Below are 16,166 nucleotides of genomic sequence, written 5' to 3'. Positions count from 1 at the left end.
GAAAAAACAAAACGGTAAAACTGTTCGTATCATTTTGTAAAAAAAAAAATGCATATTTGATGACTGCAGCAAGCTGTATGGGCACAGCTGGGTACTACTTTATAGTATGTTCATTCTACTCATTAGGGTTTATGCCTAAAGTCAGACTTGGGTTCATGTATAGGTATGTGTCAGCTGTGCTAGCTATTGGATATATTTAGACTAATTAAGTTCATTGGCAGAACAATTGAATGGGGGGGGAGAAGGCATGGAGGGCAACCATGGATGTGGACAATGGGGGAGGAGGATGGGACATAGCAGAGGGTGGGGGATGGGGAATCAAGGATGGCAAAACAAAAGGCAAGGTATGCAGGACATAAGAATTGGAAAATTATTTGCTGAGAACATGTATGTTGATGTGCTTGATTGAGCCAATGCAGTGTATTTTGGATGGAAAAAAAAAGACATAATTGAGTAAAACATTTTCTCTCTCCTCTAAATATAATATTTTAAGTAAATTTATTTTGACGAGTTAAAAACAGTATTCTCATGTACTTTATTTTTTAAGGTTTAAATTTTCAAGTGAATTTTTCTTTAAACATTTTATTTTCTTAATTTTCCAGAATTTAATCTCCCTCTCATACCCCAGTTCTACTCATGCTATCAAGAAAATGTACTCTCGGGAACCAGCAGTTAGCGTAACGGCTATGTCGCTGGACTCCCACGTAGTCGACCGTGGTTCACGTCCTGGACCCGGAGGCTTAAAACTCACGCCGGGTGCGTGTACGTGTGTGCCCAAGATCCCGGGAGGAGAATGGAAAAGAAGGGATTGCAGCATGACCATCCCCCTGGGGGGGTGAGGGGTGATTTCTCGCTTTCTGTCTCTATGTCTCTATCTGGACGCGCCCTATAGCAAAAACCTCTCCAAAAAAAAAAAAAGGAAATGTACTCTCAAGGACTGGGGTATGAGGAGATTAAATTCTGGGAAGTTACAAAAATAAAAATAATCATAATTCAATGGACTGAGCATAGGTATTCTTTTTTTATTTTTTTTTAAAAGGTTTTTGCTACAGGGCACGTGCGCTCGCTGGAAAGACAGAGAGACAGAAAGTGAGAAATCACCCCCCAGTGGGGATGGCCATGCTGTAGTCCTACCTTCTCCGCCATTCTAGTCTGGGGATCTTGGGCACACACGCACAAGCGCCCGGCTTGAGTTTAAGCCACCAGGTCCAGGACTTGAACTGCGGTCGACTACATCGGAGTCCAGCAACATAGCCATTACGCTAACTGCTGGTCCCAAGGATAGGTATTCTTACAAAGTAAGGCCAAATGAGAAAAAAGTCACAGAATTGAAAGATATATTTTCAAAACTTTGGCCATAGGCCAATAATCCATAATACTAAACTCTATAATACTAACACTTTTTTTTCTTTTTTTAAAAAGGATTATTTTATTTAACTTTATTTATCTTTTTAAAATTATTTTTTTATTTTAATTTTGACCAGAGAGAGAATGAGAAAGCAAGCTACCAGGTCTGGGATTCGAACTACGGTCGGCCATGTGGGAGTTCAGCACCCTTAACCACCACGCCATCTGTCAGCTCCACTAACACCTTTTCAAAGTACTACATAATTCTTGGAAAAAAAATTCAATGTATCTGATTTCAATTTTAAACTATGAATGGCCTAAAAAAATTTTTATAGGGCTAAGCAAGAAGAAGTAAAAGGTAGAGAAGGAGAGAAGGGGGAAACGGGGAAATAGAAAGGGAGTTATGAAATCAGAAAATGAGACCAGTAGGTGGCATAATGGTTACATTGTTGGACTCCCACGTAATTAACCATGGTTCAAGTCCCAAACTGGACAGCTTAAAATCTCATGCCAGGCGCGTGTGTGTGTGTGCCCCAAATCCCAAGACATTGGAGGAGAAGAGACTGCAGCATGGCTATCTCCCCAGGAAGGTGATTTCTCACTTTCTGTCTCTCAGGCGAGTGCATGCACTCTATAGCAAAAATCTGTCGTTTAAAAAAAAAAAATCAAGGGCCGACAGGTGGCATGGTGATTAAAAGCCCTGGACTCCCACATGGCTGACCGTAGTTCAAATCCTGGACCTGGTGGCTTGCTTTCTCACTTTCCCTCTCTCTCTTTCTCTCTCTGATCAAACTGGAAAATAATAATAATATTTATTTATTTATTTATTTATTTTAATTTGACCACAGGAGGGGAGAGGGAGAGAGAGAGAGACAGAAAGAGAGACAGAAAGTGAAAAAGCAAGCCATGAAGTCTGGGACTCAAACCACAGCCGGCCATGTGAGAGTCCAGCACCCTTAACCACTATGTTACCTGCTGGCCCCAAATAAAATAATTCTTAAAAAAAAGAAAGAAAATTAAAAAAAATCTTATTGCCACCTGGAAAAAATTTCAAAAATACTACAATAGACAAGAGGGCTGGGACCAGGGTTTTTGTTGTTGCTGTAATTTTGTAATTCATGTAACATTTGACATCAATTAAAAAAATCTCAGTGAATAGACGCCTTTACTCTTCTCTACATCACATTATCCCAAGTTTTCAAGAGACCACAGCTTCCCTGAAGAACAGTAAGGATTAGGTGACCTGGTTATGTGACTTACTGAAAAGATACCTGATAATGTTTTAAGTCAGCTCTTACACTCAAACCACTGTCATGATGATACATGTTATGGTAAAGAAGATAAAGAGCTTAAAGATGATTCTAGCATTTATCATAAACTAGATTTCAGTTGTTAATAAGTCATTTTTTTTTTTTGCCTAAATTTGGCTGCTTTTTAGGACTGACGACAAATTATTCAGAACTCAGACAACAGAACCAAAGGAAATTACAGTGATCATCTATTCAAAACATAATTATAAAAGTTCATTACCTTGTATAATCCACGCACACCTTCATATTTATATATTTTCACAAGTGTATCAAACATTCCTTTATATTGTCGCTGTGGGGAGTTAACACCACTATCATACTGTAACATAAGACGAGTTTTTGTTACCCATAATGGGTTTGTGATGCAGAGGGTCATGGCGCCTAAAATCAGATTTAAATAAGATTACTCACACAGGTATTTTCTCACTAATAGCAAACCAAATTAAGAACATCTCATTCAAGAATGAAGTTGCACTGTGGCTGTATTTTGAAGAATTATGTAACATATTAAGTGACATTCTTTACAGAAAATGACAATTTTATATAAAAAATTAATCTAGTTAAGTTCCTCATTCACTGGGTTTTATAAGCAGTCCTTTATTCAAAAAATATTGAGACTTGGGATGATAACAGTCCTCTCCTAGTGGCTAAGTATTCGAAAATAAGAAAGACAGTTTATGCCTTAAACGGTATGTAAACATTAAGAAACCAAGGTATGCAAGGTATCTAAGTTAGAAAGACTATGGGTCTTTGTTTTCCCTTCTGGGTAGTATACATACATGAGGCAATTAAACAAGGCTATTAAACTTATAATTTGAAAACTGAAATTATAATTAAAGAAACACTATACCAAATCTTAAACTATTAGGAATTCACAATTTTTCTAAAATTTATCACCCTTTGTGATAAGTAAAAATCTTTTTTTTTTTTTGGGAGAGGTTTTTGCTATAGGGTGTGTACACTCGCCAGACAGAGAGCGAGAGACATAGAGACAGAAAGTGAGAAATCACCCCCCAGGGGGGATGGTTACGCCGCAATCTCTTCTCCTCCATTCTCCTCCTAGGATCTTGGGCACGCACGCACATGCGCCCGGCGTGAGTTTTAAGCAACCGGGTCCGGGATGCGAACAGCGGTCGACTACGTGGGAGTCCAGCGACACAGCCATTACACTAACTGTTGGTTCCCGTGATAAGTAAAATCTTGAACTCTATCCAGAGTAATCAATATGTGCTAAGAAATTTCATGGTAACTCATAATGTAGCTAAATGAGCATATTTAGAATCTAGTGTTCAATGAAAAAGAAGACAAGTAAAATTAAAAAACAGAAATAAAAATCAAGTTTGGAAGGTAATGTTTATATTTCACTCATTGCCTTACCAGCTTCAGCAGCTGAGATGAGGTATTCTGTAGCTTCTAACCGCTCAGCTCTTCCTTCTGTCTTATACGACTTAATGGCATTATAACTAGAAGAATTAAACAAGAGGTTTGATAAGTATTTGAATAGGTGTGATAAAGCAGTAAAGTCTGTTCTAAAGTGTACGCAGTTGAGGCCAGCAGGTAGTATGGTGGTTAAGGCGCAGGACACTCCCACATGGCCGACCATGGTTCTAGTCCCAGACCTGGTGGCTTGCTTTCTCACTTTGTCTGTGTCTCTCTCTGGTCAAATTTAAATAAATGAATGAATAAATAAAAAATTAATAATAAAGTGTGTGCGGTTTGAAAACTACTTGAAAAACCAATGCATAACCCAATCACAAAAAGAAGTTTTTCAAGAATGGATTTGTTGGAAATGGTTTACTCTTAAGATTACACCACCACTCTCTCCAAATGCACACAGCTGGTCATACAAATGTAAAGTATTGTCATCACACATTCCTCAGTGAAGGCAAAAAACAAACTATTAATAACAGGAAATGTGGGAAGAGGGTGAGAGTGGACCGGTAGTGCAGAGAATGGGCAGAAAAGACAAGAGACCAAAGGGGCACCTAACAAATACATGCTGAACACCTGTGTTCAGGCATATGGTGGTAAGTTTTCTGATAAAAAGACACATACATGATAGATCTTTCTTAATAAACTAACAATGACCATAAATGGCACACAAACAATTATAATTAAGGACAACATAGACAGTATCAGAAGAGATCCAGAAATTATGACTGAGATCACAAAAGGCTTTGTGGAAGAGGTGGCACTGAGCTGGGTATGGGGAGACTGGCACAGTTTCAATAGGGAGGGAGACAAGCATGGAGAAGGTGACAGGATGGATGGGAAGACAGGGAAAATTTAGCAGTATACTGAGACATGAGTTTTATTTAGTGGAAAATGTTTCCAAGTAGGGCCAGTCAGATCTAACCCCAATTTCTACATTCTTCTTGGAAAAGGACTTCAGTTGAATAAATCTTTTCAAACTAACCACGTCATTCTGACATGAAACAAGTTAACTGTTTTCTTATAAGAAATTCTCATCACCTAAATCTTATATTCACATGGCTTATCCTCAGAAACTCTCTTGGAGGGGAAGCCCCATGGTCTAGTGATAAGGAAAAACCATCCTACATCACTGACTATATGATTTGAATACTCACCCTGGTAGTGGCTTGAACAACATGATGAGTGCGTGTGTGTGTGTGTGTGTGTGTGTGTGCGCGCACGCCTCAAATTCCAAAAGGATAGAGAAATGGAGGAGAAGGGATTGTAGCATGACCATGTCCAATTGGGGGGGCGCTTTCTCCCTCTCCCTCTGGTGAACACACATGATCTCTGGCAAAATTAAGAAAAGAAGAAAGAAACTCTTGGAGAATCTTCACAACTCAAATTCTTTTTTTTTTAAAAAGAATTATTTTATTTCATTTTATCCATTGTCATTTTTTATTTTATTGAAGTTGATCAGAAAGTGACAGAGAGAAGGAAAGCGAGAATGCAAACTGCCAGGTCCGGGACTTGAACCATGGTCAGTCATGTGGGAGTCCAGCTACTCTAATCACGCCACCTGTTGGCCCCACAACTCAAATTCTTAAAGCATCTGATACACACACACACACACACACACAGAGTTTCAGACATTTAAATTTATCTTAGGAATAACAATTTTTTAATTTACATAATACTAAGGTTGAATTTGTATTCTGCTGTTCACTTAAGATATTTTAAGATTGGTTTGAATACTGCCATAAATTTATGAAACCAAATAAAATGTACAACACAAAGAAGAGAAAAGTAAATATATCAAGTGTTTATATTTTTTTTACAATGCCATCTGTTAAAAAGAAAAAAAAAGAAAAGCTTCTCCAGTCACGGATTTGGCTTTGTGTAAGAGAGGCATGCTCAGAGCAGCGTATGCTCCTCCACAGCAGTACTATGATGCTCTGTTACCAGGCTTTTGTACAATCAACTGCACATGCCTGCCACAAGCACTTTCTGAGGCTTCTTCAGGAGGTATGCAATAGCAGTTATTTCAAATGGTGAAGGAGTAAGGAGAAGAATGAGCTGAAAAGATGATGAAGGACATAAGAAACAATACACCTCAAAACGTTCAGCAACATACTGGCTTTCACATTCTGCTCCCAGCAGGGATCTGTGGTGCGTATTCTTATGAGGATTTAAGGTCTGTCCTCTCCTTTCCAAATTTACGATGAATGAAATGTATGTTTGTAATCCATCTCTAATATTCTAGGAATGTGACTGAGGATAAATCAGTAGCTAGCTCACAAAACTTCAGTATTCATGTTTTTGCTTTTTTTTTTTTTTAATTTTATGGGGCACTTAAACATGGAGAAAATGACTTCCATCTTCCTTTATCAAAAATAGATACCAAGAAGAACTGAAACTCATAGAATTCATTTTAGACCATAGTTTTAGGCTCCTCCGGCCTCTGCAACGCTTTATGAGGCTACTAATAAATAATAAACTAGCTGAGTTAACTTTCTGCGATATGTTTTGACTCCTTGTGAGAAATACTTGAGTATACTGACATGACCAGAACACCTCAGAAATAATGAAAGAGACCTAAGATTTTATTGTGAATTATTATCTATTTTTCAATTGGCTATGACTAAAATAAAAACTCTTCTAGGGACCAGGAGGTGGCATGTGGTTAAGGCACTAGACTCCCACATGGCTGACCATGGTTCGAGTTCTGAACCTGGCAACTTGCTTTCTCATTTTCTCTCTTGTCAAATTAAAATAATAATAATAATAATAATAAATTAAATTAAATTAAATTCTTAAAAAAAAAAAAATCCCTCTGGGACCAGCAGTTAGTATAATGGCTATGTTGCTGGACTCCCACGTAGTCGACCATGGTTTGAGTCCCTGACCTGGTGGCTTAAAAAACTCACGCTGGGCGTGTGTGTGTATGTGCCCAAGATCCTGAGAGGAGAATGGAGGAGAAGGGATTGCGGCATGGCCATCCCCCTGGGGGGTGATTTCTCGCTTTCTATCTGTCTGTCTCTGTCTGTCTGGTGAGCGCACGCGCCCTATAGCAAAAACCTATTAAAAAAAACCCTCTGAGTACTCAATCTACAAAAGTAGTCAGTTAAACATTTTGCCTTCCTAAATTTACCTCCTAGAAACAGCTTCTGTAAGATAGTTCTCCATTTCATTCCTTCCCCTCCTTTCTACTACTGAGAACATTCTTCCAGACCAAATACCTCTGATAATAGATGACAAAGAATGAAACTGGTAAGTCCTTTGCTTTTCTGACCCTTCTGACTCAGAAAAACTGATTAAATGACTCCTTTTTCTTTATCAACTATAAGTAAATCAATTATCAATTATAAGTAAAAATCACTAAAAGCAAAAAATTCATTTTTATGGAATAGTGTAGTCTCTCCAATCTACTCACAAGAAAAAGTAGAGTCCCCAGGATAAACCTGCACCCCACACATTTGGGGTTACTCCTTGATAAAGTCCTCGTAGTCCATCAAGTTTCCAAATGGTAGTCAAGCAATGTAAAATTCCTTTATATTTTGGTCTCAGTTCCAATCCATCACTCACTGTGGTAAAGGATACACAAAGTTTGGTAAAAGCAAAGTTCTAGCTCTAAATCATGTATAAACATACACCACATAACTGGATATATAACAGAGATACTTATCTGAGACTGATAATTCAAATGTTTAAAAATTTAAATAAATAAATAATCTAGCCAGGAATCTCAATTACTTCAATAATGCTGGGGGATGACAAGAAAGAAAATGTGGAGGATGAAGTAAATTTTTACCTAGAATTCTTTCAACCTTCCCCATCAAAACACACATACCCCAAAATCAGAATAGGAAGCAGGAAAGTTTTTTACTTGAATATATCCAAAATTGAAATAGTTTTCCCTATTTCTCCAACAGCCATTCTTCCTTATTCTAGTGTTCTGTATAGCTCCCACTGCCACAGACATACCTGTTCATACTAGACTCCCCCCAGGGACCATCAACAAAGCCTCCTCTCTTTCCACTACCTTGTATCTATTAACAAATTCTTCTGATTCCATATCATAACTCTCTCTTGCACCTGTCTATGTCTCTTAGTTAACACGGCCATCATCCTACTTTAAGATACCAACAGTATTCAACTAACATTGACATTTAAAGTAATCTTCTTGCCTATGTTTTAAGAAGAAAAGTAATCTAGATGATAAATTTGGCATTCTTTTTCATCCATGTCGCTGCAAAAAAAAAGAAGGCAAATATTCAAATAGGATAATTTTCTGAGGTGAAAGGGGTGGTTAAAAAGGACTTTGTTAAAGTGTGAACAGATTGTAGGAAAAACACAAGGAATAATGCAGTATTAACAATTTCTTTACTGGTCCCAGCAGATGGTATAATGGCTATGTTGCTGGACTCCCATGTAAGCTGATCACGGTTCGAGTCCCAGACCCGGCAGCTTAAAACTCATGCCAGGCGCACGTGCATGCATGCCTAAAATCCCAAGAAGAGAATGGAGAAGGGACTGCAGCAGGACCATTCCCCCCTGGAGGGGGGCGTTATTTCTTGGTTTCTGTCTCTTAGATGAGCACACGTACTCTATAGCAAAAATCGCTAACCAAAAAAAAAAGATTTCTTTGTTGTTTTGAGAAGACCCTTAAACCCAGAAGTAGAGAATGTAATATTAAGTATCTCAGTATCTTAAAGGAATGCTGGAATGGGACATAGCTTAAGTTCTGAGCTAGTGAAAGGATGGAATGGTGAGAACTAGGTTGGAAAGAAGAACACCAGTCTGTTATGGATTGACCTGCATCTCCCCAATATTCATCTGCTGAAGTCCTAACTCTCAATATACTTGGAGTTAAGAGTTCAGTGATAACTCCAAATTGTGGTGGTAGGGGCCTTTAAGGAGGTAACTAAAGTCAAATGGAATGATAAGAGTGGGGCCCTGATCTAATGGGACTGGTGTCCTTACAGAAGATAAAGAGACACCTGGATTAAATGAGCACAGAAAAAAAGACATCAGCAAGTAAAGAGAAGCCTCACTAGAAACCCACTCTACTGCTATCTTTTTTTTGGGGGGGAGATTTATTTATTTATTTATTTATTTTTGCTATAGGGCACATGCGCTCGCCAGACAGAGAGAGAGACAGAAAGTGAGAAATCACCCCCCAAGGGGGGATGGCCATGCCACAATCCCTTCTCCTCTTGGGATCTTGGGCATGCACACACATGTGCCCATTGTGAGTTTTAAGCCACTGGGTCTGAGACTTGAACCACGGTTGACTACATGGGAGTCCAGCGACATAGCCATTACGCTAACTGCTGGTCCCTCTGCTGCTATCTTCATCTTAGACTTTCAGTCTCCAGAACTGTGAGAGAATATATTTCTGTTGTTTATGTAAAGTCTTTGGAATTTTGTCATCGCAGTCCTAATAGACTAACACAGACCTAATCATAAAAGTTTCTTGAACATCATACCAAAGAGTTTGGCTATTCTCTCAAAGTGTTGTATTTCTCAAACTTGGGTCGGAGTATACCTAAGATAACCAAATATGGGTTTCAGAAAGACAATTGTGGTGACTATAAGGAGAATGATGGTATTAAGATAAAGCAAATCTGGGGCCAGCAGGTGACATGATGGTTAAGACACTGGACTCCACATGTTCAACTGTGGTTTGAGTCCTGCACCTGGCAGCTTGAAAATCATGCCGGGCACATGTGTGTGCATGCCCAAAACCTCAGGAGGAGAAGGGACTGCAGCATGACCATCACCCCAGGAGATCTCTCCATATCCCTCTCTAGAGAGAACACGTGCCCTATGGCAAAAACCTTACAAAACAAAACAAAGATAAAAGCAAATCTATCCATCGCCTCCCTAAGGTCAAGCTGAAATTGTTACGGAAATAAAATATAATTTGAAATACTTTGGCCTAAATAGCATTTCCAATCAAGGAATTAGAATATGCATCAAAGTACCTCCTGCATTTCTGTAACAATAGCCCACGACAATACTAAAAGATGCTGACAGACACAGCTGAAGATAATAAGTCTGCATACGGGAGGGAGCCATGGGAGGAGACAATAATTTTATGTATGTTTTCAAGAAAAGACAACATATGACTTTATCTCCCTTAACAAAGCAAATCCCCACCAAATATGCTTTGTATCAGCATTAAAACAAAACAAAACAAAACAACTCAACTGCACTGGGTCAGGAAATAGATTTCTGTTATCACTAAAAAAAAGATTGGAATAAATATATGATATCCCAAGTAGTGGTAATTGACACTGTGCTTTACTAATATATGTATGTGTGCATACACTGGATAGCAAAGATAACATTTATTTCCTACTAAGGGTTCTGGTCAAAAAAATTTAAGACTAGTGGGGACCAGCAGTTAGCGTAATGGCTATGTCGCTGGACTCGCATGTAGTCGATCGCAGTTTGAGTCCCAGACCTGGTGGCTTAAAACTCACGCTGGGCACATGTGCGTGTGTGCCCAAGATCCCAAGAGGAGAATGGAGAAGGGATTGTGGCATGGTCATCCCTCCTGGGGGGTGATTTCTCGCTTATCTGTCTCTCTGTCTCTCTCTCTGTCCGGAGAGTGCATGTGCCCTGTAGCAAAAATCTCTCCCAAAAAAAAGAAAAAAAAAATTTAAGACTGGGGACCAGCAGGTGGCATGGTGGTTTAGGTGCTGGACACTCCCACATGGCCAACCATGGTTCGGGCCCCGACCTGGCGGCTTCCTTTGTCCCTTTCCCTCTCTCTCTCTCTCTGTCTCTCTGTGTCTCTCTCTGGTCAAATTATAATAAATGAATTAATAAATAAAATAAAAAAAAAAGTTTAAGACTGCTATAGATCCTATTCCCTTAGATCCTCCCCCCCACCCCCTGAAACCTCCCTCGTTATCTTCCTGCCTCCATGTCCAATATCTCTCTTGCTTTTCAGTTCTTTCCCATCAGGTTTTAAGCAGGCTTAAGTCTCTCTAAGGATCTCTTCTTTAACCACAGTGCCTCCCTCTCGATTAAGCTTCTTCTTTAAGATACTGACAATCTGGTTGAGCCTCACCTTTTACTTCAAGTGCTCTAGTTGAGGACCTCTTGAGTGCACTCTGAAGTCCTCTTTTTATGAACCCCTTAGTAGAACCTGACATTGTTTGCCTCCTAACACACTGGCTTTTGGCTCATTCCAGATCACATTTTAATTTTTCTCTTATTTTTATGCTACTAAATTTCCTTGGCTTCCTTTCCCTTTGTCCATACTTAAAGAACGATTTTAAGAGTATAACTACTCCTGGGCCAGCCTTGTGGTTAAGGCAGCTGATTCTACATGGCTGACTGTGCTGTTCAAATCCTGGATCTGAGGCCTGAAAAATATGCCAGGCATATATATGTAAATGCCCAAAATCCTGCAAGGAGAAATGGAGGGGAGGGGACTGTGATGAGGCCATCTCCTGGAAGGGGAGAGGGAGATGAAAAAGCACTCCCCCTTGGCAAGTGTATGTGTCCAAGAGTAAAACAAAATAAGAAAATAAAGTACTCTTTACACTTAGACAGGTGGTCTTTCGACCACCAGGTAGCTTTGGTTGCGCGGGCACACCCCCCTCCCCCCAATTACATAGTGTTTCCATCTCTAGTCCTGATCTCATCATTAAATCCAGATCTGGCTTCTGTTTTTAACATGGCACAAAAATGTGTAATCTGACAACTTCTTAATGTTCTGGAATCATTACTTTCACCTCTACCATTTTTTCCCCTAGCTTTTGCTATAGGGCATATGCGTTTGCCAGAGGGGGGGAGTGAGAAATCAACCCCGGGGGTGGGTGGGGGTGGGGGGGTATGGCCACACCCCAATCCCTTCTCCTCCAGGCTTCTCTCAGGATTTTGGGCACACACAAACATGTGCTCAGTCTGATTTTCAAGCTGCCAGGTTGGAAATGAAATCACACAGCCAGTCATGTACTATCCAGTGCTTTAACCTTTACACCACCTGCTGGCCTCATCTCTGTCATTTTAATTTACCCTTTAGCTATATCAGATAATCCACTCTCAGTTTCAAAATAACAGCATATGCTATAGAATCAACTATCTGGGTTTGAACTCCAATTCTAACATTCACTGTGTGACTCTTAGTAAGATTACTTGATTGCTTTGTGCTTGTGTTTTCTCATCCATAATAAAAACTAACTCTGAAAGTTACAAAGGATTAAATGAGTTAATATAAAGCCCTCAGAATCATGCCTACCCTATTGCAAACACTCAAGTATTACTTTATCTATGCTACTGGATCTTGCAATACCTGTACATAAAAAAACTTTACTGTGTGCTGTTCTTTTTACTGGAGTCTACATTTTGGCTTCTTGAGCAATACAGCAGATGTGATTATACTCTCTTTTCTTCCTACCTTCCTACATTCTCTCTTTTCTTCCTACATTCACATATACACTTAACTTGCAGATTAGGCTTTTAGGTTATCTTAGAAAAATACTAATTTTGGGGGACCAGCAGTTAACATAATGGCTATGTCACTGGACTCCCATGTAGTCAACCACAGTTCAAGTCCCGAACCCGGTGGCTTAAACTCACACTGGGCACGTGTGCGTGCATGCCCAAGATCCCGAGAGGAGATTGGAGAAGTAGGGGCTGCGGCGTGGCCATCCCCCCTGGGAGGTGATTTCTCGCTTTCTGTCTCTCTGTCTCTCTCTGTCTTCCTGGTGAGCACACGTGCCCTATAGCAAAAATCTCAAAAAAAAAAAAAAAAAAGAAAAATACTAATTTTTTTTTACCTTTTCTCCTTAAGTTAGGGTTCATATGTTAAGAGAGAGAGACAGAGATTAGTATTTTTGACATCATCTCACCTAGTCTTCATCCTCTTGTCTCAGCCTCCCAATTAGCTATGATACAGGCTGCTCAATCTGGCCCATTTGTTCAGATCAGCCCAAGAATTGAATTTGGGCCTCCCATGCTGCTTCCAGGCTCTCAAGTGGTGGTGCTATTTGAAAAAACCTACTCTAACCTTTCTACTCAGTACAAGAATATCTTCTAACCTCTGTCATCCTGTCTGAGCCACTTAGGTTACCATTAGTTTCATTTTTTTTTGGAAAGGTTTTTGCTATAGGGCACGTGTGCCCGCCAGACAGACACAGAGAGACAGAGAGACAGAAAGCGAGAAATCACCCCCCAGGGGGGATGGTCATGCTGCAATCCCTTCTCCTTCTCCTCTTGGGATCTTGGGCACGCACGCACACATGCCCGGTGTGAATTTTAAGCCACCGGGTCCAGGACATGAACCGTGGTCGACTACATGGGAGTCCAGCGACATAGTCATTACACTAACTGCTGGTCCCACCACTAATTTCATTTTTGAGCACTACCACTTTGCCAGGCCAGAATCTGCTCCCTATAATTTCCGCTCAATCTATGCCTGACCTTAGGATCAACCTACAATAAGGCAACTCTCTCTTACCCACCTGGAAGTTCTCTAAATAGCTTAAGGTTCTTTTGATACACACACACACATATATATAGATACATCTAATATATATATATATATATATATAGATGTTCTTTTAGTGTTTGCCACAGGGTGTGTGTGCTCACCAGAGAGGGAGAGAGACAGAGAGAGGGAAAGTGACAAATCATCCCCCTGGGGGATGGCCATGCCGCAACCACTTCTGCTTCATTCTCCTTTTGAGATTCTGGGCATATACACACATGCCTGGTGTGGTTTTTCAAGCTGTTAGGTCCAGGACTTGAACTGTGATCAGCCTCATTGGAGTCCAGCACCTTAACCACCACACCATCTGCCAGCTCCAAAATAGCTTTTTTCTATCTTCCTTCCTCAACAAGCTAAACTGGCTCCTCTGGACATTTTTCATGTGAATGATTTCTACTCTTTCTATTATCTTAGACACTTCTGTGTTCCAGTTTACACTTATGAATTCACTGAAAAAATTCCACATGTGCTTTCATTCAGGACTAACCTACTGCACTCACTAGATACTAGTTTTATCAAATGGATTTAACTATCTAAAGGTGTTATGAACTACAGTGGGTTATTCAACTTTGATGCTAGTGACCAGTCAACTATTTTATTTCCACTATTCATCTTCCTAAATTTTCCTCTTTTCTATTATAGCCACACTGTGGGCTTTACCTGTCACCTCAGCTCCACCAATTTCCTAGAACCCTCCCCATTCTATCAAGATTACAAATCTTTTCAGGTACCAAGAATTTCCTCAGGCATGGTCTGCTTCAGAGCACTGTCTTACTTTACCAGGCCAACCACACTATTTCTCATGATCAACTGTCACTCCTCTTAGACAAAATGCTGAAGGGAGGCACCATGTCATACTGGCCTGAATCTGAAACTAAGTCCAATATTTTTTTCTTCATGTTCCAGCCACTGTGGCTATCAAGGATTCACAGAAGTAGTAAAGTGAATATTGAAGTACAGGAGGGTTCTATTCTATAGTTAGACTGCCCAGGTTCAAAATCCCAGATGCATCTTTATATACTTGTGACTAGTTAACCAGTCAACTTCTGTAACAGGGACAATAAATTCATAAGATAGTAAATGAGATCATGTATTTAAAGTTTTTAGTTCATTGCCTAGCTTCTAGTAGATACTCAATTGTACTGTCCAATAATTATTAATACACACATCATAAATTCTATGAAATCATGTCTTTGTGGTGTTTTTCTCAGGTGATAATACTCCATCATGATTTTCATGAATTTTGCTTCAAAGAATGACTTCTTAACTCCTTTCTGGCTGTCAAAATATTAGTCCTTTTAGGGGAACCTCAAGATTTCATCTTCCATGGGTTCTTTACAGATACACATGCAGCACAGTCTAACCGTACTCATATTTTGTATGTGTATTTATTCCACTTTACTCATGATTTTCATGTTGTTTAGAATCAAGCCTCAAGTCTACAATTAGACTAAGTTCCCTAAGGGCAAGAACTTTGTTAAGACACTTCTGTAGCCCATACAGCACTTTACAAATATTGAGAATATATATCAAGTGAACTGAACAAAATTATCTAGCTCTAAAACACTTCTGAAGACTTAAATTTCAAGGCAGAACTTAACTTGTAACAATAAAATAACTAAAATGCCAGAAAACTGTTTCCAGTGAAGTTATCAAAAATCATCTTTAAAACTGTCTTTTCCAGGGAACCAGCAGTTAGCGTAATGGCTATGTTGCTGGACTCCCACGTAGTCGACTGTGGTTCAGGTCCTGGACCCGGTGGCTTAGAACTCACTCCGGGCGCCTGTGCATACGTCCCCAAGATCCTGGTGGCTTAGAACTCACGCCGGGCGCCTGTGCGTGCATCCCCAAGATCCCGGTGGCTTAGAACTCACGCTGGGCGCATGTGCGTGCGTCCCCAAGATCCCGAGAGGAGAATGGAGAAGGGATTGGCGTGACCATCCCCCCTGGGAGGGGTGTTTCTCGCTGTCTCTCTCTGTCTGTCTGGCAAGCGCATGCGCCCTATGGCAAAAACCTCTCAAAAAAACAAACAAAAAAAATACTGTCTTCCAGAATTTACTGTTGGGTTTAACTTTTAAGAGTGTTTTGTTAATTTCAATATACTTAACTTAGTTCATACGCTTAAATAGCAATTAGACTCTACCTATTCCTTCACAGGACCTTGTACTACACTATAAACGCCAAAAATTTAAGACATCTCTAACGCAAATCTATTCCCAACCACAAGTTGAGGATTAAGCCCTAGCTAAAGCACATGCATTTCCTTTCAGTCGCGCTGCCAAAACACGTGGCTACTTTGTTTCAAAATACTTCTAAAGGTGAATGATTTGCACCGGTGAGGGATAAGCCCTTAAATGTGACAATCCTTTTATTATCTTACCAATCAGGCTTCCTCCCACCTTCTATACCAAGGAGGATATTTTCCCTCTAACTTTTCTACCCACACCCCATCCCTTAGTTTTAGCGAGTGCTGAGATCGCGACGAGACCCGTTATAGGCCCCTTCCTCCAATCTAGTTCCAAGTGAGTCAGAGCAGACAGAATCTTCTTCAACGGGGCTCCTTTTTGAGCCTGCACCATCCAGTTCCT

At 40.0% G+C, this 16,166-nt stretch overlaps 1 protein-coding gene across 1 annotated transcript in view; it reads right to left on the bottom strand.

Moving 5' to 3' along the window:
* Positions 1–16,166, bottom strand: part of SLC25A32 (solute carrier family 25 member 32) — a gene marked incomplete in the record, with an annotated part of 23,644 nt that overhangs the window by 6,992 nt on the left and 486 nt on the right. Inside the window, 3 exon segments of the mRNA XM_006145586.3 lie at positions 2,878–3,038; positions 4,035–4,120; positions 7,504–7,654. Coding sequence (XP_006145648.2) covers positions 2,878–3,038; positions 4,035–4,120; positions 7,504–7,654 — 398 coding nt within the window.

This window comes from Tupaia chinensis, unplaced genomic scaffold (genome assembly GCF_000334495.1).
Source record: "Tupaia chinensis unplaced genomic scaffold, TupChi_1.0 Scaffold000154_1, whole genome shotgun sequence".
Lineage (NCBI taxonomy): Eukaryota > Metazoa > Chordata > Mammalia > Scandentia > Tupaiidae > Tupaia > Tupaia belangeri.
The sequence above is the reverse complement of the archived record's forward strand: the minus strand, read 5'-3'. Positions and strand labels throughout refer to the sequence as shown.